Raw genomic sequence first — 23940 nt, forward strand, 5'->3', positions numbered from 1 at the left:
ACCAAGAGCTGGATAACAGGTTGTGAAATTAAATGAGAGAACAGTTCACTGAAGGAAGAGGTCATTTGCTTTCATGTGCATAAACAAATGAACCTACTCAACATAATCCCCACAGAAAACAAGTGCTGGTAAAGGTACGTGAAATCAGTCTCATTTATTTAATACTGATAAATATCATTACATACAAAAACACATAGCTACATTTAGTCAGTTATTAAATGGGTTCAGCTGAGGACACATGAAACCACAGATGATTTAGACAATCATCATACAAATGAAACATGTTTCAAATTATTTTATTTTGATAGCATTGCAGGATGCATTTAAAATACAAAAAAGGACATTTCATACTAAACAATCACTTATTAGCAGTTTATTTAGTCTTATATAAACTTATATAATAAATAAAAATACAAAACCATAGGACCGTAAGTAAACACTGGCTAAATCTTTAATGTAAACTGCGAGGCAGCACATAATGCTGAGCCTAAGTGAAAGTGCACACACTTCCACTCACAAGAAGCAGAGGGGTCCCAGAACAGCAGTGATCTCTGGAATCTGAGGACCAAGTCCCTTCATGTCTGCTCCCAGGTCTCTGACAGGAAGTAAGTCCGTGTCACCACGATGCAGCTCCGTGTTGCCCCAAACCCTGACGACCACCTCCACCTGTATGTTGATCAGACACGAGGAGAATTACTTTGCTCCTCAACTTCTCATCGCGGCCCTTTTAAAACAAGATAACTCTGGGATGGGAGTTGTTCAACCTTACATTCTATACAGCACACAGAGTGTTTTTCAAAGTTTGTTTGATTGATTCTTAATAATACAAGCCAGCTCATATTTATTTATTTAAGTCTACACTGCCTGGTTGTGTGGCTCCACTTTGCACGTCATCAAATATTCCACTGCTGCACTGTGGCTTTAACCCATTCTGCTTGCTGCTTACCTCATAGTTATTTCTTTGCACTGTCATAAATCGTGAATCAATCTCTTTGCCACAGTCTCCCAGGACGTGGATAATCCCGTTGGCTGAATTAGCTGTACTGCACCGATTTGCTGCACAGCTGAGAGTCATGTGCTGGAAAGACGAGTGGCTGTGTAACCGCAGAAACCTCAGCTGGACGACATTCACGCCGGCGTACTCAAACTATTGGAGACAAAAAGCAGTTAATCCCGGACCACCGTTACTGGATCAGCCAACCCGTGTTATTGGTACCTTGTTTCCACCCTGTTGCTCACTAACCCACTGGACAGAACTTCCTGATACCTGCTTTTCTGGTTCCCATCGAAACGTGACCTACACCAAAAACACCATTATTGTAGTTGTGGGCTTAACATTTACTCTATGCCTGCACATGTACCCAGCTAATGTTGAGTGGACCTGTGATGTTAAAGGGTAAATGCATGTCGTCCCTCCTGCTGTGAAGTTGCAGAACACCTTCAGAGCATCGCAGGAGCAGCCTTGGTTTGGGTCCATGTAAAAGTATCCTGGAAGGTAATAGTTAAGTGTGTTAGGCTGGACATGAACAGAGGGCATCCTCAGTAACAGTTTTACTGAATTGTGTGATGTTTGAAGCCCTATCAGACCCTCACCATCATTCAGATGTGGGTGTATTAGTCCCAGCTCATAGCAGGTGGTGGCAGGATCATCCTTGGTTCCTTGTGGCCAAATGATGGATTCCACTGCCTCTTCTTCTTGAGACCATCTCTTTGACATTGTCCTGTGCTTCTGCAGACAAAGCTGTCATTTATTAGCCAGTCATAGAACATCATACAGCTTCTTGAATATGACTTATCTCTTAATGTGGAGAAGGCCTGTACACACAGTTTGCTTTTGGAGCTTGGTTGTTTTTCTGAACCTTGGCACATCATTCAGTTTAGATTCTGTTTTGGCTCCGGTTTCAGACTTCGGCTCAGTCTCTCCACCTGGTTTTGATTTTTGTTTCCTTATGGGTCTGAATTTACCCTCCGCACCTGATTTTCCCTATAAAAAGAATGAGAAGAGTTTGTTTTTACAATTTCTACCCAAATTATTTACTGCCACCATCTTTGTAGGGCATCTTAAAGTTTCACAGTGTCATCAGCTGGATAATTTGTTAGTAATGCAAAACGCCTTACTGGAGGTCCACGCTGTCCCTTTACTCCCTTTGGTCCTCCAGGGCCTGGGAGGCCTTTCATTCCCTGGAAAAGATCAAACACAGTGAGCCAAAATGTAAGTAAGTGCTGACAAAAGCATAAATATTCTACACAAACTGAAAAGATCCAAATCCAAAAATATAGAAAAGTAGTAACATGTCTAACCTTTATCCCTCGTTCACCCTGTGTTAAAGACAGTATTTATTTACCTAGCGAAATATTTCTGTAAACTCAATGTAACAGCAGAAAGTATGAAGATGATAAAAGCAACATACAGTGTGCCCGAACAAGCCTTTTCTCCCAGATGGGCCATGAGGACCAGTGTCCCCCTGCAACAAATGAACAATCTGCTAAAGTAATAGCTAGCAATTGTAAAAACAATGTAGAGAAAATCTAACTAAACTTGCCTGTTTCCCTTTAGGGCCTATTTGGCCTTTCAGTCCCTGCAAACCAGGATTTCCCTAAAATAAAAATGAAGACTATAATGAATGGATATATAATTGTTGCTGAAAGCTAACAGGTTAAATCCTTCTAAAATGTCTTCTTAAATTCTACGTTTTCAAACAAAGAAACAGAATTTGTTTGTTATACTGAAGCAAAATAACATAAACATAAACCTGAGATAATTTTCTGATAAACTGATAAAAGTAAGCAAATATCTCCCTTGTGACTGGTGTGGTAAAACTAGAGAAAACAAGTATGTATGTATGTATATGAGGAAATAAATCAAATACCATTAAAAATAACATATGGGACCTATTACTTATACATTTATATTTCATGTTGCCCCCCACCCCCACTTGCATTTCTATGTGTTCAGCACACGCTCTGTGGGCTTCAGACAGTCTTCAAAAGTAAGTGATGGAAAATTTATGGTAATTGGGTTTTGGACCATTGCTGGATTGTTGTTGCTGGAAATGGTTTATATGGCCAGAAAAACGTGAGTCTAAGCTTTCCAACAATGTGTAGCATGCGGGGCTATTGGGGCTGGACTGTACAGATCTTATATCTCATGGGGCAGGGGGACTGTCCCAGCTCAGGGATGGTGGAAATACTGTATTCACAATAATAACAACCCACCTTTAGCCCTGGTGGACCAACGGGTCCCAGTACACCCATATCCCCCAGGAGACCCTGTACACAAATAAGATCAGTAACTTAGTAACGGCTGCCTCAACCATGATGATGGAGTTTTGTATAAGGTCTCACTCACCTTTGTTCCAAGGCTTCCAGATTCACCCTTCTCTCCTCTCAGTCCTGGAAGACCCTGTATCAGTAAAGATGCAGATGATTGCAATGACTGAGATTATGCTCAGCCTATTACTGACATTTATGCAGTGTTTTGAACAAACTTGTGCACCTGTGGCCCAATCGGTCCAGGAGGTCCCTGTGCGCCTTCCAGTCCAGCTTTACCCTTCAAGATGTTTCATTTTAGTGATTTATAGTAAACGTCTCTAAAAGCAACCAATGTCTAGATATTTAGATAGTTTATGGATATGATTACATCTTATTTAAATACATGAATATATTTGTGTACCTTTACTCCTTGTGCTCCAGCATTTCCCCTGATCCCCTGAGGCCCCGGTTCTCCCTAGAGCATCAAATGTATAGTATTTAGTAAAACAAAAGTAAAGCAAAAATTAACGGGAAATTATTCACGTCTTAATAAACTTACCATCTTACCAGCCTTGCCAGTTGTTCCAGGGGCCCCTCCGACACCCCTGTCACCCTTCGATTAGACCAAAGGGGAGAGTCACTTTAAGGTTTAAGGTGGATGGACATAAAAACATTAATTTAAGGTCATTGTTTCTTACCGGATCCCCTTCATTACCCTGAACTCCCAGCAACCCGTCCAAACCATTCAGGCCCTGAATGAAGAAACCATCACAAAACAAAAGATCAGTCATCATTTTGATGACTACACAAAACTAACTTTAAAACATGTAAAGCAAAAATGAAATGCGACTTTAGTGACAAATTTTTATTATGTATTCAAGACAACTTGCAGCTTTTCCAGGTCTCCCAGCAGGTCCTGGTTGTCCGGGAGGACCTTCAGCTCCCTACAAAACAATTATCATGAGAACATACGGTACAGATAATGTCTATTTGACAGATAGAGAAGTAGAAGACCTATGTAGATCAGAACTATTTCTCCTAATGATTGTTTGTATTTTAACTTACATTTTGTCCAGGGGCTCCTTTGCTCCCCTTCATTCCAGGTTTTGCCCTATTTCCCTTTATAAAGAAAAAGTGGTTGTATAAAAAGCATTGACTGGTGGATTTCTCCATCGTATCCACTTCACTGAAGAATAAACCATTATAATTAGAACATTAACTGCTCAATGTTACTTCACCTTTGGCCCCTTGATTCCTTTAGTTCCAGGAAGCCCAGGAGGACCTGCAGGTCCAGGTTTACCTTTAGCACCTGTAGAACCAATGAAGCCTTTCTTCCCTACTGTGCCCTAAAAATATAAAATATATTGTCGCAACTACCCATGTAGATAACAACTGATAAAATATTACAGTCTTTAGTGACATTAAACGGTCTAATTACACAGACTAACAACTGTAACTTCAATTTACCACAGTTTAAAAAAGGGTTATTACCAATAAGCCTCGTGTTCCAGTTTCTCCTACTAAACCATTTAGACCTCTTGTGCCCTGGAAAGTACAGAGGGGGATATAAACACATTACATCACCGTGAGCATTGAATTAATGATCGCCCACAGGGAACAGACACATAATGAAATCTCACCATGTCTCCTTTGACGCCAGGAAGACCAGACTTGCCCTTCTCACCTCGACTGCCCTAAAGTGCACAAACAAACACAAAGCAGCGGGTGCAATGTAAAGATTAGTAAACTGTAACTGCATAGACCACACTTACATCACCGAGAACATTAAATATGAAACAGCATGAAACCTCATACCTTTGCTCCAGGATTTCCAGCTTTACCATCAACTCCTGTTTTGCCTGACAAACCCTGGAAAAACACAGATATAACATATATGTGTGTGTTATATCAGATAAATGAAATAACCATTAATAAAAACATTACCATAAAAATTAAACAATGCTGTGATCAGTTTCTTTTGTGGAATATTGGTTTTAAGCCGTCAACGTCAAACAATTGTCAAATAAAACCTACTGCTGTTGATGGGCCAGTTTGTCCAGAAGGGCCCATACTACCAGGGGGGCCCTGAAATAAGAAGAGGCAAATCATTTATTTCCAGTTGTGTCAGTATATATAAAATTATACTACATAATTCACAAATGTCAGATTTTGTTTATTGGTGTAAAAGATAGATTTTTGTTGACTAGATACATAGTCATCAGATCATTTAGAAAGCGTGAACACTGATACTAACAGCTTGTCCTTGAAAACCCTTCTGGCCTTTGCCTCCTTCTGCTCCGGTGTTGCCTCCTGCTCCAAATGGTCCAGTGAAACCCAACGGGCCTCTAAGGCCTGACTCACCCTGTGAAGGCATGACTTGCATTAGCTTTTAATTGGTCATATTCACATCAGGCATGGACCATATCTCAGATAGTGTCCAAATCATTACCTCAGCTAGTTTTTAGCTTAATCATCACTGACCTTAAGACCTGCAACCCCCTGTTGTCCTCTGTTTCCTGGTGGACCCCTGTATCCCTGCGATAACACAAATTTCAGGTCAGATTAGGACTGGGTATAGGAATTTCTGACTCTTGGGTGTCTTTGTGAGGATCCTTTAGGGAATGTATGGTGTCAAATGCCCTGAACTAAATAATCCTGCAAAATAATACCTACTCACCTGCTTCCCTGGCGGCCCCTTTGCTCCTTGCAGCCCTTGGTTTCCTCTTTCGCCTTCAGCTCCTTTTGGTCCTTTCTGTCCAGTAGGTCCAGTATTTCCCTTATCACCCTGCAAGGTGTGTGCATAAATGTATGCTTTTTAAGATAATTAGACTTTTTAATAGATGTCACATTTATTCATAGATATGATAAGGAAGCAGATCTACAAACTGATATTTACTCACAAATGTGCCGTTTTGTCCACCTGAACCCTCAGACCCCCTCTGTCCAACTGAACCCTAGAAATAAATATAATGAGTTACACTAACGTGCATCTAACCATGTGTCTTCTTTATAAATAAAATAAAACCAGCTAAACAAGGGCTAAAAAATAAAATTGGTGACCAACAGAGTCTGATCAATCTACCTCCTCACCATCGAAGCCAGCAATTCCCTCCTGCCCCAAAACCCCTGTTGATCCCTGCAGATAAGATCGTAGAAAATCGTAGAAAAATGTGAAAAATATGTGTGAAGAGTTACAATAAAGTGCTATAATGCCTACTGTATGGATTCAGCATTTAGGTGCATTTGAACAAACAGAATGTGCAGCTACATGTCTCTTTACTGTACCTTCTCTCCTTTGATACCAGCTGCTCCAGTGAGACCTTGACTTCCATCCGCACCCTAAGCATTTTCAAATGATCACATGTTAAGTATCGACCGATATAATATATTAGAATGTATATTAGTATATTGTACAATGCTATACAAACATATTCAGATATGCTTCAGTCAATTAATTACACTTTATTATGCCATATAGTTTCATTAGCAGAAAAAATAGGATTCCAATATTCTACAACTATTTGTTTGAAAATCTTAAGGTAATGACGATGAGGAAACCTCACTCAGAGCAACTCTGACAGTCGGGTGGTGAGCACCAGGCCTATGATCATTGATAACTATGAAGTTAACAGTGAATTAGTCTACTGGCAGTGCCACACCATGTATTTGAGAAAACCATTAAACCAACTTACAGGGTAGCCTATGACTCCACGAGGTCCAGTCGGACCTTGCAGACCCTTGTCACCTGCAGGGCCACGGGGTCCAATCTCTCCCCAAGGTCCAATGTTACCGTTGATACCCTGGAGGAGAAAAGTTAAAGCACAGCAGAGGAACCACTTGATAATATAGAATTTGTAAAATTGTATTTATGTATTTTTACTAAAATGTGTTTGATTATTCACTGGAAAAATCTTACAGGAGGTCCTCTGTATCCACGAGGCCCAGACAGGCCCATCTCCCCCTGAAACAAAGCAAAAAACAAATAGTTCTCTGATATCCCCCATAAAGCATGGACTGAAGTTACACTGATAACAGTTGACTTACTGAGGGACCTGGTTTTCCCTTCGGCCCTTCTTCTCCTCTCTTACCCTTCACAACAAGGTCAAAATGGATAAATTAAAAAAAGAAGAAGGAAAAAGTAAAAGTACAGTGAAACAACTCCCACCTTAAGTCCTTCACTTCCTGGAAGACCACTGGGACCTTCTTTACCTTGAACCCCCTAAAGCAGTAGAAGTAGACATTTTTGTCTCTTGTTGAGTTATAATATTTAATGACTCATGATTTTCATAATATACATACTCTCACTCCTGGTTTTCCTGGTGATCCTGTCATCCCCCTGCTGCCGGTTTCTCCCTGGGATTTAAAACTATTTGAATTAACATCTCCAAAATTCCCATGTACCATATCCTCAAGTAACTCAGTCATACTGAGTGACACACAAGAGTTACCATAATATAGCAATATATTGTCAATATAAAATCTATTGACAATGTACTGTATAAATTCTGCTCTATGTGTCATATCAGTAAAAAATAGGACAGAAATTACTGTACCAATACTCACACTCTTTCCTACAGGTCCTTGGAGGCCAGGAGCTCCTACTTTTCCAGGTAAACCCTGCAAAAGGTATTAACCACAGAGAAAATCTTTGACTCTGCAAATGCAAGCAGTTTATTAAAAGGTGATCAACTCACTTTAGGTCCTGGGGGTCCACTGTCCCCATTCACCCCATTTCCACCAGTAGGTCCCTGATTGAATGTCAATTATGTTTTATATGTATAAGAAATACTGTAGAGACTATTGGCTTAAAAAAGACAACATAATGTAAAAGTAATCTTAGCTGAAAGTCTCAAGGCTTTATCTTTTGTGCAGTAAAATACATACTGCTTTCAGGTTTAGAAAAATCAGTAATCATCTTGCATAATGGCCAAAGCTGCAGTCACAATATTAACTTACCAGGATCCCAGGGGATCCATCCTGTCCCCTGTTCCCCAAATGACCTGGGAATCCCTAAAACAGGACACAAGTAACAACAGCTGCTTAATAAATGATAAATGAACTTATGTTGAAGGTATTAGTTGCAGCTGATTCGATTTAGGTGGAGATTTCTTGATCTTAAATGAAAGTACTAAACATTGTTTGATCACCTTTGGGCCTTTAGGTCCAGGAGCTCCTGGGACTCCTATCATTCCCTAAACAAACAAATGTTGGTTCTGGGTGTCACAAGATGTCACATAGTTTAATTTTATTTAACAACAAACACACTATGTTTGTAAGTATAACTCCATCAGTGTCCTGTCATAGTATGGATGTATTCATTCAGCAAAAAAGCCCAATGTTGAAGGAAAAGGTTTGTCCAGAGAGTTTTTTTGGACTGAAGGTTGCAGTAAACAGACTTAGTAGTGTAACCCCAATAGGAACCTTAATACCAGGTTCTCCGTCAAGTCCCATGTCTCCAGATTTTCCAATTTCCCCCTGCAAACAGAAAACACAAGACCATAAGTGGTGTGTCCTCAGCATGATGATCAACATCTACAATAAATCCCTATCAAAGATGCTCACTATAGAACCTGGAAATCCAGAAAATCCTGCCCGGCCTTCTCTACCCTTTGGAAAAAAATCATAATCAGGATTTATGTGAAAACACCTGGTTGGTCACCTGCTTAGTTTTTAAAGAATGTGAACCTTTATTTGTACGTGTGCCACTAAGTTGAGTTGCATTTTATTATTTGTATTATTTTACTAGACTTAATCTTTATCTTACCTACTGAAACCTACTGTACCTTATCACCTCTAAGCCCTGGGACTCCTTGGATACCAGTTGGCCCCCGATCTCCCTACAAAAACATACAGGCACACACAAGTGCACAATTTTACAAGGTTTTCAAATCCAAGCATTTTAACATTCATTCCCACAACTTTCCAACCTTCACTCCATCTTTTCCCTGTTTTCCTTCCTCCCCCATGACACCATCAAACCCCTACAAATATAATAAGGATCAGTCACAAAGTAAAACAAAACACATCTTTGCTCATTATGTTTGCTCCACTCACAGTAGGTCCAGGAAGCCCAGGTGGCCCCACCGATCCTTGAAGTCCCTCAAGACCTGATGGGCCTCGTTGCCCCTTATGGCCCCATTTACCTGAGGGCCCTGGAGGTCCCTATAAACATGAACTGATTCATTTATCGTGTCTATTAACAATCTACTGAGCAGACACAGATGCTTAGACTCACCAGGTCACCCTTAAAACCTGTGTCACCTTTGTCGCCACGTCTAGCTTTGTCCCCCTGATGAAGACAGGTGAACACACAAACAGCCAATGCCTGCAGATTAGCTCAGTAAAGGATGTTACATTATAATCGCTCCATTGGCCTAAGACAGCTGTTTATTTCCTTATATTCTAATGCATGTAACCACCTTAGCTGGGGTCATTATTGAAACTGCTTTAAGTAATCTTACGGGATCACCTAAGGTTCCAGGCTTTCCTGGATTCCCATTGGGCCCCTGTTAAGAGAATGAAAAGGCATTAAGTGATGGTCCGTCAAGAGAAACCAATCACAGTGTCAAAGTTTATCTTCTCTGATGTTTGTTTATGTTTGGCTCCAGCAACTTACAAAAAGTCCAGGAGGACCAGGTTCTCCTATTTCTCCTTCATCTCCTGCATCACCCTGATGAACACAAACAGGCAGAAAACATAGAAAGTAACAAATGATAACTGCAAATTAACAAAGCATTACAGTATTTTCCTTTAAATATACCTACAGTGTCGCCTTTATGACCTGGAGGTCCATCTGGTCCTGGGTTGCCCTGTTTAAAAAGTATGACTTCTATGTTCATATACAAACAAAAAGCTGACTTTTTAAAACATCTCCATTAAAGCAACTAAAGAATGTAACAAAAAAACAATCACATCCCTCACATGTCTGCTGTACAGGTTCACCCAATTACACCAAAGTCAACCTCAGTCACCAATTCTGATCATATTCAACCTGATTAAATGAGTTCAATGGTTTTTGTTGCACCTGGGGACCCCGGACACCAGGAAATCCAGTTGTTCCACCAGATCCAGTTTCTCCCTGAAAGACAAGTTCAGACAAATTTTAAGTGAATTACGTGTTATGGGTTTATTCTCATGCTTTGTGGTATAACATACAGTACATTCTTCAGTTACATCACCTGAGGTCCAGCTGGTCCTCTGGCACCCAGTTCACCTTGATGGCCCTGTTGACATTTAATCATCAATAAGTAAACAATTTTTAATAAACCGTTTGGATTAAAACCTGATTGAATAGTAGTTGACTTACTGGTGGTCCCTTAACTCCTACTGCACCTTTTACTCCTGTGGGGCCTAGTTTTCCCTGAGGAAAAATGCTAATTAACTGGTGATAAATGATACAGTATGATGATTTGTACTGAGCTGTGTAACTTACACCTGGGCCTGGTGGCCCACTAAAGCCTGGAGCACCGATGTCTCCCTAAAAACAATAAAAATATTAATGTGTCCAGATGTAATATACTGTGCATGGATACCGGTCACCTAGTGACGCTCCTGACACTGACCAAAGGTCCCGATGGCCCTGGGAACCCGAGGGGTCCCCTTGGTCCAGGCATTCCCTGTCAACATAAGACACTTCAGATGCTGGGACATGGTAATTATGTGATCTACTGCATATACTATTGACCATGGTGATGGTCACTTTAATATGAGGAAAAATAATTGTTGTCATAATTGTTGACAAACAGGATTTCATTAAATAGTGGAGTCATCTTTACTCACTCTATAGCCAGGGATCCCAGTAAAGCCTCTGGTGCCTTTATTTCCCTGGTTACAAACACATTATTTGCAATAAGATGTAGTTTTAGAAGCAGTTCTCCTCCAGACGCTGAATCTGACCTTGTGTCCCATTTGTCCTCTGTTTCCCTGTGGTCCGGCTTCTCCCTGATAACCCTAAAAGACAGAAATGATCAAGGCCTGGAGCAGTAAAAAAAGCTACTGCATGTAACAGCACATAGTACTAACAAGCCCTCTTTAACACATATACTGTACTGTAACTCTCATTATTTAGACCATACCTATATAAACTTGGGGCATAATAATAAATCCCTTTAAAAGTCTTTGCCACTCTTACCAACTCACCCAGATCCCCTTTGCTGCCTTTTTCTCCTCTGTAGCCTCTGGGACCCTAACAGGTAAAGCACAACCAACATGTTTTAAACTGCAACGTGACTCATAGTGTTATTTCACATACAACATTCACAACTTGAATCACCTGCTCTCCACGTGAACCTGGTGGACCTGGCTCAGCATCTTTTCCTGGGGTTCCATCTTTTCCTGGTCGGCCCTCAGGACCAGGCATACCTGGTGGTCCAGGGTTGCCCTAGATCCAAAATAAAATAATATAAACATGCATGGAGGGTTTCACCCCAAATCCAGCACCCTAAGAGACTGAAGAAGAGAGGCCCGAGGATTAGTAAACATCAAATCCACTATCCAGGATGAAACAGCCAAGCTCCAAGAATACATTAGGAAGATGGCCCCAACCCATGACGTGCTTAGTGAATACTTCACGCAGCAGAAACCAGAGGAGGATGGGAAGGAGGAGGGGGAACCCTCCCACAGCCCAAATGGGACACACCTCCAGGAGTCCATCAGAAAGAAGAAGCACGAGAAGATCGAGAAGTACCAAGGGGTAGCTGTATACGTTTGCTTTATTGTACATTCAATGCAAAAGTCTAGAAACTCACAATTTTCCCTTTAACTCCCCTTTTTCCTTGCTTTCCAGGAAATCCAGGCAACCCCTGGAATAGACAAATAGCCACAGGAATTTATCAAAACTTGTTTTGTTTTTATTTCTGCTCTATTTTGATAAAGGCTTTCAAAGGAAGTCCACTCACAATGGGTCCATCAGGTCCCAAAGGCCCGAGGGGTCCTGGAGGCCCTTTAAGTTTCTAAGCAGGAAAACACTTAACCTTAAATACAACATGATGTATATGGTAGACATACACTCACTACATTTACACAACAACTTACAATGCAGATTGTTCTTATAGTTACATTGAAATACTGTTTGGAAAAAAAGGTGGAAATAAAATACACCTACTGGCCATGAAGACACCAACTTTTTGTAGAATTTCTTTTTCTGTAACCAATTTAAATATATCACAAATGACCCTTAAACACTCTCCAAGCATTGAAGAGTTGGACATTTTATGAAATGATGATACATCTTATACACCTTAATTTAATTTGTCGAATATTTTTTAATTCATGCATGCTCTTTACAATTTCATATTATTATGCAGAGTTTAGTCTGGTGGAGGTCAGCAGCAGTTTACCTTAAAAGCCTCCCATTCTTCTTCAGAGGTTTTAAATACGATTATGGCAGGCATCCCAGCAGGACCAACTGGGCCGCTGTATCCTGTGCGTCCAGTCCGGCCCATAATGCCTTGATAGCCCTGGGAAAATTGAATAAGAACCCTTTAATTTAACTACAGATACAGGACACATTAGGCCACATTGGTAGAAGAGGAGGAATGAGCCAAGCAACCAACCAACATTGGCTGTGGTTACTGACGGTTTGTGCTGAAATGTGAGTAAATCTTTATATTGTATCGAGATATAACAAAATATGAATATGCCATTTAATTTAGCACATACTTTGTCTCCTTGAGGTCCGGGTGGTCCTGGTAGACCAGGTGGACCCGGCAGTCCCTAAAGAAAGCCAAGGTGTAGAATGGTTACTGGTGAAGAAATTCACATACGGCAAGTTGATGACTGGGTGAAAAAGATGGAAAATATTCTATGAGAAAGCTCTGGGTTTGAATGCTCAGATACAGGATCACAGCTTGGATTTAGCACAGAGTGGTGGGTGTCTTACCCTCGGACCTCTAGGCCCAGGTTTTAGCTGTGCCCTGTGGCGTGGGACTGTGTATGCATGTGTCTGACCGGCCTCAGCTTCATCATCGCTGCCCTCTTCCATCTCCACCCTTAGATTTATCGCCACCTCGCGCTCACTCTCCTTCTCGGGTAGTGGTGTTCTCTCTGTGTTAACTGGAGCAGCTTCCACCTCCTCTTTTTGGGCTGTGTCGCCGGCTGCAGCTCGGCTCCCTAATGCTTCTCCACTTTGTAGGGTGCTAATTATAGCAGCTGGATTTGGTGTTGGGCTTGATTCAGGTGAGGCCTGCTTTAGTGATTCAGCTTCTCCTCCTGCTCCTTTAAGGACTTGAACTGAACCTACAGGAGTAACCAGAAGCTGTTTTGCTGCCTCTACTTCCTGTTCAGATGAACGAGACATGCTGGAGGCCACAGATCCTGATTTGCTACTGGAAATACCTGTAGAGCTGCTCGCAAACTCAGAGCCGTGCGGCCTTTTAGAGGAAACTAGAAGACCTGCTGATTCAAAAGTGAAACGTTGATTCTCGGGTTGAGTGTTAGGTCTAGAAATGACTGTTTCGGTATTTCTCAGGGAAGTCATTTCCCTTTTGTTGATGCCTTCCGTGGCTGAACCGTCCAGTGTGTGAGCTTGTTCAGGGTGCGGTGTGCTGACAGAATAAATTCTTTTTGTCACACTGCTCTCTGTGCTCCATGTTTGTGTTTCTGTTTCTAATATATCAGACTGTGAGTTAGACAACAGCTCATTCCTATTCATAGAGGTATCCGGTGTGTCGACAATGCTCCCCTGAACCCTTCGGCCTGTGGCGCCCATGTTGCTGTGGGCTGCTACTGCAGGCGAGGCGTCTCCATCTTCTTTGTGTGTTGCCGGATGTGACTTTAGAGGAAACGGTGGCTCTGGCCTTGGTGTCGTCACAAAAAGGTCGGGCTTTTCTCCTGTAGGTGATGCTCTGGTCGTGGGCTGAATGGTCATCTCAGCTCCAACCTCCTGTGAACGGTAAAGAAGATGATGTTTAGTAAACCTTCCTATCCATCCATCATCTGAACTGCTTCTTATCTCTAGTGCTGCTGATAAAAATAACACATATGAGAAACACTAGAAAAGCTTCTGCTAGAATCACACACCCAAAAAAATGTGTCAAAAACAAAGCAAATTTATTACATCTAGTTTCAACAGAGAGGTAGACATCCTACATCTGAGAGTAAATATCATGAAGGACCATAAATTCACACTAACATGTTAAAAAATACACCTCCAGGTTTTCCATGGGCAAACAGTGTGTCTAGGAGAGCGCATTAAGGGAAGCGTTCAAAAAGGTTCCTCTGATTGGACTGTGAAAGTTTCAGTTTCCAAATGTCCCATTAGCTTTGTTATTTGGTGTAAATATTAGCAACTTGTTCCTCATGCGTTACTTCAACTATCTCCATCAAGAACACGAACGTTTAGCAACTGATTGAAAAGATGTCACAAATAGTGTGTATAAAATATTTTAGACAACAAAAACATTGTGTAATAATAGAATGATTATGCTTAAGTGTTGGAGGCAGTATATTTTTTTGTGTGACAGATGCAGGGATTTGGACAGTGTGCCTCAGCCGCCGTCTCATTTTCTGTAGCTACAATAAGGTGAATCACTAATCTTCGGTTTGTTTCAAATGCTGCCACCAGGGGGCGGCAATATCAACTATTAGAGTGCCACACGCAGGCCCAGGTTCACTTTACCATGAAATCAATTGGACACCTGCATGACAGTTTTTCAGTTCTTTTAGTGTTTTACTTGTCTTTCTAATGGTCTGACTTTAATATTATTTGCACACTGACAACGTTCCCCCACCAAATTATTTGATTATATATTATTGATATATTTGACAGAATCATGACATAAGCAAGCAAATAATAAGTCCCAAATGGGTTTCAAAGAAGCAAAAAATAATCAGAAATCACTGGCAATAGATGGAATAGTCCTAAAAAGGGACCGCTAACCACAAATAAAACAGCAGTTAGTAAAAAACAATACTTCAATCACATTATCCTGCATCACATGCTCTGAAATAAGTCTAAATTTCTAACTCACATGAGACAATGACAAATGACAAACAGACTTACGCAGCTCAGGAGCAGCAGCACTACAACAGGAGCCTGCATGGCCTCTGATAAACTGGGCTCCCGGACTCCTCCGACTGTAATGTTAGTATAATGTGGTGCGTTAGTGAGCCTCGTTGAAACACTCCCAGAGGAGCTGACTGTGAACAAAACACACCCCCCTGGAGGAATGGGGCCGCTGGCAGTGGGGCTGTCCACTCATATCCCATGTAGTGAAGCTAAGGCGTACTGCACGTGTAGTTACATCTGTCTCCTGTGCTGCATCCTCAGTTTAACCCCCTTGTGGTGCAGACTGTTGCAGTACAGGTCAGGGAAGATGTGCATTCATGCTTTAAAGCTGTGGAATTGGAAAACGACTTCTGCTTTTTGTTTTTGCTCAGTTTTGCTCATAAATTTTAATCTGCTAGTATTTACAGTTAGTTGAATCCAGATATTCTCATAAATGAGCCATTTGGTTTTTAAATCCATATATTTAATAGAATTAACCTCCTGCTACTATGAAGGCATCAAACGTTTACCTCCATTTGCCATTGAACTTCACCTTGAGCCCGTCCTCCCTCCTATGTTGTCTGGGGGCCAGGAGGCAAGAACTGTGGTCGAGGTGAGGAATGTGACAGAAGCATCAGAGGAGTGAGGGGCTGCTGCCTGAACAGGGCTGTGGGTGAAGCTGGGACTTTACAGTAAAGGGTGTGTGACCAAGGAGCTCCGCCCTGAAAATAAAGTGCCATAAAGTGCCTGGACCCAGACGGGGGCAGGAAGAGTCTCTGTCTCAGCCAGTTGTGTACTGTATGTCTGAACAGCGGAGCAGGTGGAAGCCACTCAGACAGACAGCAAAGAATGACCCATGTCTCATAAATTTGTAATATTACTGTTATGATCTGTAAGATGAAATGGCTGAAAGCAGCCAAGACTCTCCCTCTCCTGCTTTAGCACAGTTTCTAGTCTAGCACATTGTGTGTGAAGATCCACATTATTATATAAGGCAGTTTTGCAGGTTTGTTAGGTCTCTTTGGCTCAAATCTGCAGACTATAAGTCTGGACACCATCATGTCACTGCTCCTGTGTAAGAGCAGTAGAACTAATTTTAGTACGTCTGTTCGGTAGCTGCAGGAAAATGGTTGTGTCTGAGTCAATGGATGCTGCAGCATAACTCACACTGTTGGGGTCTGTGGCTGTAAATTCACTTCATCCTAGAAATTATAATAATCCTTAGGGCTGCCGAGATTAGATAACACAGCGGTTGAGCAGTTGAAAATGGTCTAAAATCAACACACAATCACAGAAACACACATTTATCTTCACCTCAGAGGAAGACTGACGACCTTTCCCTGTAAAGAAGCACTTCACGAGTGAACGTGAACTGTGACACAAAGCTGACAGACTCTGACGGAGCTGATACTAGTGTCAGTATTCAATGTCAGCGTCAACAACTTCAAGCTAAATCCCTTACACCCACAAGATGGAAGGAAAATTCAGTTCACTGCAGCCAACTCTCTGGAAACTAAAACAACCCACTGCCTTTTTAAACTTGGCCTTGGCCTACAGTGAGCCATTTTTGCAGGTTTTTCTTTTCATTAATGAACCATCCTACCTCCTCCATCCTAAGGCTGGCATCACCCTGACATTGTTGTTCTCTCAGCACAAACAGGACATCTCACCTATACTCCTGCTCAGCTTCTAGTCCAATGAATCTGTTGGATTCTGGACACACACACACGCACGCACGCACGCACGCACGCACGCACGCACGCACGCACGCACGCACGCACACACGCACACACGCACACACACACACACACACACACACACACACACACACACACACACACACACACACACACACACACACTATATCTTGAAGTGTTTCATACGTGATGTGAGACCCAGGTCAAAGGGAAATGTCTTGTTTTCCATCCAGTCCTTTAGTTTTTTATTTAACTTATGCACTTGCTACTTATTGTATGTATTTAAATACATGAACATATCACCCAGTATAAATGTGACAAGTGATCCGTCTTTAATTGTCCTACATGATATGTAAACACTTCTTTTGTTAAAGTCGCAGACAGGCGTCATGATTGAAAGGAAATATAAACAGAGCAATAAGTAAAACATGGGTTTTGTTTGTACATCTTTTCCTGTATTACCAGGAAGCTTCTCTGTCTAGGATCCCGGCCTGTGTGTTACACACTGAGTCGGCTCCCGCTGCTAACTCCTGTGTTCGCATTTCAAAAGCAAACTCAACATATTAGAACAACGTAGCAGCATGTGGATATACGCAACATGTCATATTTGTGGGGAAACTTTACGTTTAAATGTCAGAACATATCAAGTTGAACCTAAGAGCGTAAACATCTCCCTGCCTGATGCATTGGAATTATATTATTGGCATAAACTCCAGGTGACGCCAGATGCGTTAGATTGACATCTTTTCTCATCATGCATGTGGGAATTTCCTTAACCACAGAAAATATTGAATGGTGGAAGCAGCGTGGTAGTTAACAAAGACACAAACTATAATCGCTGGGATTCTTCTTTTGGAAAAGCCTCTGGGATGTGAAACGCAGTTACACCAGCGTGTCCGATGGACTTTTAGATTCTCATCATTTTTTGTCATTGCGTGAAAGAAGGCAACGCATCCTGAAGAAGACACATCCTCGGCTCTATGTACAGGAAAATGGCTTTAGTCAGCTTTCAAAAGACGACGACGACGGTGGTCGGCAACGCGATGAACCGGTGGCTGAGCCGGTTCCTCACGCATCCGCGTCCAGGGAAAGGTAAAGACAAGCATGGGTTCATGGAACAGTAGGTCCAAGAGCTAAGGAGCTATTTAAGAGTTTAGAAGTTAATACATAACAAAACCACTGGTCCAGGGTCCTGAGTAAAAAAACTCTGATATCTTGTCATCGTGTTGCTGGAATCAATGCAGACTCCTGTTGCCTCGAGTGGCGAGTGGCCGCTCATTGTTTAGTGGCTGTGGAACTGTAGCAAACGGCTGGTTGTCAGTTGCAAACTGGCTAAATTTGGCAGAATGGTCCTCACTGCTACTCTAACTATACACAGGAAATACAAACACTGACCTTCTCTCATGACCCGACTGTGATAACCAAAGCTAAAATACATTCAAGGTGAGACAGCTATACATGCTACCTGTTGTTCACCTACGCAGCACTTGTATATCAGTTTGTTGGATTCAGGGAGAGGATTTACGTCTCGCCACCGTTTGTTCATACAACAATCTAAAACACAGTTGTGTGGGGAGTTTTGGCAACAACGTGGCCTGTAGCTACTTCTAGTGCTGTCAGTCTCAGATCTTCTCACGGTTTGGCCGATTTTCTCTACTCAGAGCACACATTTAAACACACACCGAGGTTCGCGTAAACACACAAAGAAGAGATTTGTCGCAGACAGACGTCCAAGTATCCAGAGAAACAGCGGTGGTGCTGAGTGCTGACTGTGATGCTACTGGGTCTGAGGATGCGGGTTCTCTGGGCCACAGAGGATGAGGCCTTGTGGTGCCATTGGTGTTGCTCTTCCTCTCTGGCTTTTAGCAGCGATCGTCCTCGTCTGTGTCGCTCGGCAGCTCCTTGGCTCCTGCTGGACTCGTTTGGCCCAAGTGCTTCCTCAAATGGCCGTTAGGAACCTGCCACGAGTGTCTGAGCTGTGGGGCAGAGCTGATGGCGTTGGCCCGTCCACGACTAGTGGCGATGGCAGTCTCGAACGTAAGAGTCTCTGGCCTGTTGCCTGCCTCGCCACCGCTAACATTCTCATGGAACGGGAGGTAGGGCTCTGAGATGTAGTGGTGAGGAGATTGATGACTTGGTCCGGAAACCTGACCTCCAGATGATCCTTGACCTCCAGGTCTGGCTCCGCTTCCCTTGTCAGCCTTCCACGGGGACTCTGTGGAGCCAATAGTCCCATCCTGAGGCTGAGTCTGGGCCTCAGAGGAGGCTGCTGTTGCGGGAGAGGGATTGGCTTGGCAGACCAGAGGGGAATAAGAGATGTAAGGCCGCGGGCGAGAGGGTGTCTGGGGCAGCTGGCGTCGATTACGAGGGGTACTGGAGTCTGAGTGTGCAGGGCTGCCTGATGCATTCACCTGCAATTACAACAACAACAAAAATTCGTTTTTAATTTAACATATAACAACAGAACTATTTGTCACAAAGCTTTGAGCCGGTGCTTAGCTGCACACGTTTACCCCTGATAACTCTCACCTGTCTTTGCAAAGTGTGCACCCCCCCTTCTTTGGGTGAAGGGGACCGTCTCCTCTCACACGAAGGGTCCCGGCTTCGCTCCTCTGAGTTGCAGCGAGACACATCAGGGGACAGCAGGTGGCGCCGTTCCTTCGACCGCCCTCTCTCGTGACTACATGTTTCTCTGTGGTTCACTTTTGGTGCTGAAAGTTGTGTCAGTAAATTCAGTAAACTTTACAATATAAAATAATATTAGTATTAACCAAATACAGGGGCAGAGTCCTAGTTCATACCCCTCCCCCACAGAAAAAAAATTCATCTGTTGTCAATAAAAGAGGGTTTTTATTCAATAAATTTAAAGAGTTAATATTTAATGAGGATATTTCACAGTGTCTTTAAAGTATTTGCGGCTAAAACTTGTTTAAATATTTTATCATCATCTCAGAGTTTGATGTGGTTCAAAAGCAGCCGAATTATGATGCACTTGGGAAAAGCCAGATTTTAATTTATGTAACCTTTCCTGGCATAGACACTGTCTTCAGATGTTACATTAAACCTGCATTTGAGGTAAATAATAATAATGACGGACCTCGGTAGCTCCTCTGACGGGGCCGGTATGTGCCCTCAGGACTGACTCTCTCCAGAGAGTGCTGTTCCTGCCAGAGACCATTCACGCACTGATCTCCGATGGTGGAGAAGGAGCGTTTCATCAGATTACTGTCCGCTGACATCCCCGGCTGCGGACACACATGATCAAGCTCTGAATGCTACATGTAAAGGTGTAACACAAACACGTTGGATGGGTTTTTGTCACCTGTGGCTCAACGGCGAGTCTGGGCATGGAGGATGCTCTGATGGAGGCTGCACGCTGAGGGGATTTAATGGCCGCCGGCTCCTGCCTGGCTTCCTGCATCCTTTGGTTGTACTCTATGATGTCCGGCACCTACAGGAACACCACAGACGCAAAGGCTAAGTGTTACGTCCCTGTTTTACACCTGCTGAACCTGGAAACAGGCACAGAACTGCAAAGAACAACTGGCTACTTGAAGTTGACGCTCAGCTTCAGCCTCAGTGTTCCTTTGCTGTGACACAAGGCAAAGTGAGCCCGGTGCCAACGCTGCCTTTACCAGTGTGTGTAAATGGCGATGGTGATGATGTGGGCGCTGGTACGGGTGGTAGGCAGAGCAGTAGTCGTCCTCCTCCTCCTCCTCTGCCTTCTCGTCCCCGGAGCGAGGCAGCGGCTGCATGAACATCTCTTGAGGAGAGACGGGACTGAGGGCCACAAAACCTCCCCTGGTGCTGAAAGCGCAGCAGCGACATATACAGGACACTCTTATTACCGCACCACCAGTATTGGCAACCAGCATTAATGTACGGGGAGATGAAAACTTGAGTATTTACAGCGCTGATCCGGCACTGTGCCGGAGGAAGGACAGGGATTTGGCATTGCATAGGATTTCCTGGGGCAGAGAGGAGGCATCCATGCGCTGAAACATAGGCGCGTGTTTCTACGGTGACAAAAAGACACACAGGGACACCACTGCATTATAACAAGCCACAAACACAGTCCTATGTAATGAACATTGATGAAGATGAAGACTAAACATGTGAAATAAGTGCCTCAGTGGATCGTGAAGAAGTCTTATGCCTAATGTATAGGTATCCATTATAGGATTACCTGCTCCTCCAGCTGTTGTCTGAGCTTCTTGGCTTTGCTCTGCTTGTAGTAGTCCATGATCATCATGGCAGCATAGATCTTCCCTATAGTCATGTCGCTGGCTGAGAAGGGGGAAGAAGAGGCTGTCAAACCACAGACACGGCCTCCAGCACCAGGAGGATCACGCTGTCCATTCTAGCCTCCGTGTGTTATTCAGGGACAGAGTGAGGGATGCGACACCTTTGTGAATGGGAACCAGCAGGTCCAGCGTCTTCTGCGAGAGATGAGGCCAGATGACGCCGATCTCCTTCTGCAGGTCCAGGTCCATCTGATTTCTGTCCTCCCCTCCTGGTGAGAAACACACACGCGTAGACACGTGAGGTATAATTTCAACCAGTGTGACGAGTCTGAGGTGGCAGCAGATGCGCTCTGACCTCTGGCTATCTTGACCTCCAGGGCCGTCCGTATCAGGGCCATGAGGGTGGAGGTGAAGTGCACCGACATGTCGTCGTCCACAGGCATGTTCATGAGGACCAGCCGCTGGTGGCAGCAGAGGAAACAGCAACGTCACACAGAAACAGTGACACAACTAAACAGGCTGTAGCAGTAGGCGGCCCAGACCTGCTGTAGTGGCTCATAATGACTCCTGATCACCTCTAGACCGATACTGGTTCATTAGCGGCAGGTGAACAGATCAGTTAACACAATTATAAACACCCACCAAAGCTTTTTAGAGTATAACTAGAAGTGTGTAATTAAATCCTGACCTTTATGAGCAACCATGGCCTTTCTGGGTCACGATTTAAAACAAACACTTTTTTAAGACATACAGCTCACTTTGCAAAGAGCTTGTTTCATTCCAGGAGGACAAAGAGGATCCAACAAATCCAGTTATGAATCCAAAACTGGGAAATAAGGAGACACACATCTTTGAGAAGACAAAACTTGATGCCTCTGATGCCCCGCTGGAATTAAACGTGTGCTTTGTAAAAAAATCTAGTTTTATAAAAGAGGATGAAACTCACACAAGACGTTGGGCAGTAAGAGAATCGTCTGCGGCGGAGCATGCTGGCAGGCGCACACACGAACACATGACGTTAAACACACGTGGCAGGAGGCACATGCAGACAGGAACATGTGAGGACATGAAACACGCAGCGACGTCGAATAGCACACGTTCTACAAAACGGACCAGGTTGAGCATGTAGATGTTTAACAACTTGCTCGTGTAGAGAATAAAAGCCCAGCACGAGTTTGACGTCAAGTCTTATCTTTCTGCCAAAATGCAAAGCAAAGCAGGCAAGTCAAGTCAAAAAAAAAAAACACTGGAACTCGCTCAACAAGCAAGACTGCATCATAATACCGACAGTAAAAAAGAGCAAAATGAGCTTCAACAGAGCTTATCACCATTGGTTAGAAGACCAAGGCGGCGCCTGTTAGTCTCCAGTGATTAGTCTACCTTATATGCCACCTTGGAGGGGCATTTCTTGCCCAGGCCTAGAGGTGGTGACATGTTGGTCAACATCTCATACATGTCAGTGTAATGGATACGACCACTGGGGGCGCCAGGTAGCCATGAAGAAGAGGAAGGGAGGAAGGCAGGGAGGAGGACGGTGTTGGAGGAGGTGGAGAGGAAATGAAACAACGGTGGAGTGTGTGGAAAAGAGCACAAGAGGGGAGAAAGGGGTAAAATAATGGAGAAGATAAAAGAGAAAGGATTATTCTAAGGCATACACACGAGGGAGAGAGTAAGCAGGATAACTAAGACAGGCTGTATTCTTTCTATGCTGCCAACAGGGCATAGAAACCTGGGAAAAGAGAAAACCCGGGACAGGATGAGCAAAGGAATGACCGCCTCACTGGATCTGGGGCTAATGTGAAACAGTCACACTGTGAAAAAAAATCTCTTAGCCAAGATCCAAGAGGTAGAAAGATCCAGGCTTCCCCCAAAACACAGCTTGGAGCTGCGCTAAGGTGCTTTAGTTCAATCAGAAGCATGTGTGTTTAGTGGTAGGTCTGGGAGAATGGGTGAAGTCCTGTGCCTTAGTACCCTGAGACCGGAGTGTCGTCATTCTTTGACCTGAGTAACACACCCCTAACGGGCAAGCAAGCGGTGGAAGAAGGGGGGGGATGCTGACGTGGGGGAACCAAACCTTGCATGCCACCCTGTGCGGGCAGTTCTTTCCAAAGCCCAGGGGAGGCGAGATAGTGCGCACAACTTTGTACATCTCCTTATAGTGGATCCTACCACTGGAAAGGACACACATGCCTTTAGTCGCGGGCGATGACGGACTCGAGCGTCAGGGTGGAAAAAAAGAAAAGCTCAGTCGTCTGCTTTAAAGTTTACACAAATACAACAACAATTTAAGACTACACACAAAATAGATACCCTGGCTTTTAATGGTGAAACCAGACTTAATAGTTGCTCATGGGCACTGGCAGGTGTCAACTGTTCAGACACCACAATAAAACTCATACCCTTGTTTTAGAGCATGAACAACCATGGATGTGAGGAAAGTGCTTACATCATATACAATACATTGTTAAACTACTATCGCTGTGTACTACCTTACTAACATACTTTAAGTGTGTATATTTTACATGCATAGACTACACGTTCAAAGGGTGAGGGGTGTGGAAACACTGACCAGGCAGCCCGATCATACTCCCCCCAGATCCGCACAAACTCATCCAGGTGGTGGGGTCCCAGGATGGACGAGTCTCTGGTCAGATACTCAAAGTTATCCATGATCACCGCCACAAACAGGTTCAGCATCTGGACAGGGGACAAACAGCGGGAAGCCCTGACATCTATGTTTCAATAGAGGCCTATTATTCAT

General features: G+C 43.4%; 2 protein-coding genes across 10 annotated transcripts in view; both read right to left on the minus strand.

Annotated features, from left to right (window-relative positions):
* Positions 1–280: 280 nt before the first annotated feature.
* On the minus strand, positions 281–17007 carry si:dkey-21p1.3 (collagen alpha-1(I) chain). Of its 2 annotated transcripts, XM_041070446.2 has the most exons (63): positions 15254–17007; positions 13133–14134; positions 12913–12966; positions 12591–12710; positions 12356–12394; positions 12150–12203; positions 12000–12053; positions 11525–11632; positions 11384–11437; positions 11149–11202; positions 11032–11076; positions 10815–10868; positions 10685–10729; positions 10559–10612; positions 10431–10475; positions 10277–10330; positions 10017–10061; positions 9869–9922; positions 9714–9758; positions 9488–9541; positions 9307–9414; positions 9180–9233; positions 9036–9089; positions 8815–8859; positions 8674–8727; positions 8400–8444; positions 8209–8262; positions 7947–8000; positions 7816–7869; positions 7552–7605; positions 7418–7471; positions 7297–7341; positions 7169–7213; positions 6945–7052; positions 6538–6591; positions 6335–6388; positions 6153–6206; positions 5930–6037; positions 5734–5787; positions 5507–5614; positions 5287–5337; positions 5068–5121; positions 4893–4946; positions 4744–4797; positions 4491–4598; positions 4318–4371; positions 4143–4196; positions 3951–4004; positions 3812–3865; positions 3674–3727; positions 3497–3550; positions 3350–3403; positions 3217–3270; positions 2544–2597; positions 2412–2465; positions 2302–2319; positions 2119–2181; positions 1826–1984; positions 1594–1741; positions 1382–1488; positions 1217–1297; positions 947–1147; positions 281–666 (listed from the first exon to the last, which is right to left on the minus strand). In XM_041070446.2, exons 1-63 carry the CDS (start codon positions 15290–15292, stop codon positions 514–516), a joined length of 5124 nt encoding a protein of 1707 aa, XP_040926380.2. In that variant the 5' UTR covers positions 15293–17007; the 3' UTR covers positions 281–513. The 2 variants fall into 2 exon arrangements, with proteins under 2 accessions (XP_040926380.2, XP_055363948.1); XM_055507973.1 differs by lacking the exons at positions 12913–12966; positions 13133–14134; positions 15254–17007 and having other exon boundaries at positions 10559–10729; positions 11392–11437; positions 12591–12642.
* A 237-nt stretch (positions 17008–17244) lies between these two features.
* LOC114854617 (voltage-dependent R-type calcium channel subunit alpha-1E) overlaps positions 17245–23940 on the minus strand; it is a 53734-nt gene continuing 47038 nt past the window's right edge. For 5 of the 8 annotated variants that reach the window (XM_041070328.2, XM_029149203.3, XM_029149205.3 and 2 more), the window contains 11 exons: positions 23749–23876; positions 22560–22656; positions 21535–21640; positions 21341–21448; positions 21122–21222; positions 20845–20951; positions 20571–20742; positions 20258–20386; positions 20033–20180; positions 19465–19646; positions 17245–19346 (listed from right to left, as the gene is read on the minus strand). In XM_041070328.2, coding sequence (XP_040926262.1) covers positions 18798–19346; positions 19465–19646; positions 20033–20180; positions 20258–20386; positions 20571–20742; positions 20845–20951; positions 21122–21222; positions 21341–21448; positions 21535–21640; positions 22560–22656; positions 23749–23876 — 1827 coding nt within the window. In that variant the 3' untranslated portion in view covers positions 17245–18797. Of the gene's footprint in view, positions 19347–19464; positions 19647–20032; positions 20181–20257; positions 20387–20570; positions 20743–20844; positions 20952–21121; positions 21223–21340; positions 21449–21534; positions 21641–22559; positions 22657–23253; positions 23351–23748; positions 23877–23940 lie in introns of those variants that run through there. The other 3 variants (XM_029149202.3, XM_041070327.2, XR_005897540.2) reach the window with 2 other exon arrangements.

Source organism: Betta splendens, chromosome 4 (genome assembly GCF_900634795.4).
Source record: "Betta splendens chromosome 4, fBetSpl5.4, whole genome shotgun sequence".
Taxonomy (NCBI): Eukaryota; Metazoa; Chordata; class Actinopteri; order Anabantiformes; family Osphronemidae; genus Betta; species Betta splendens.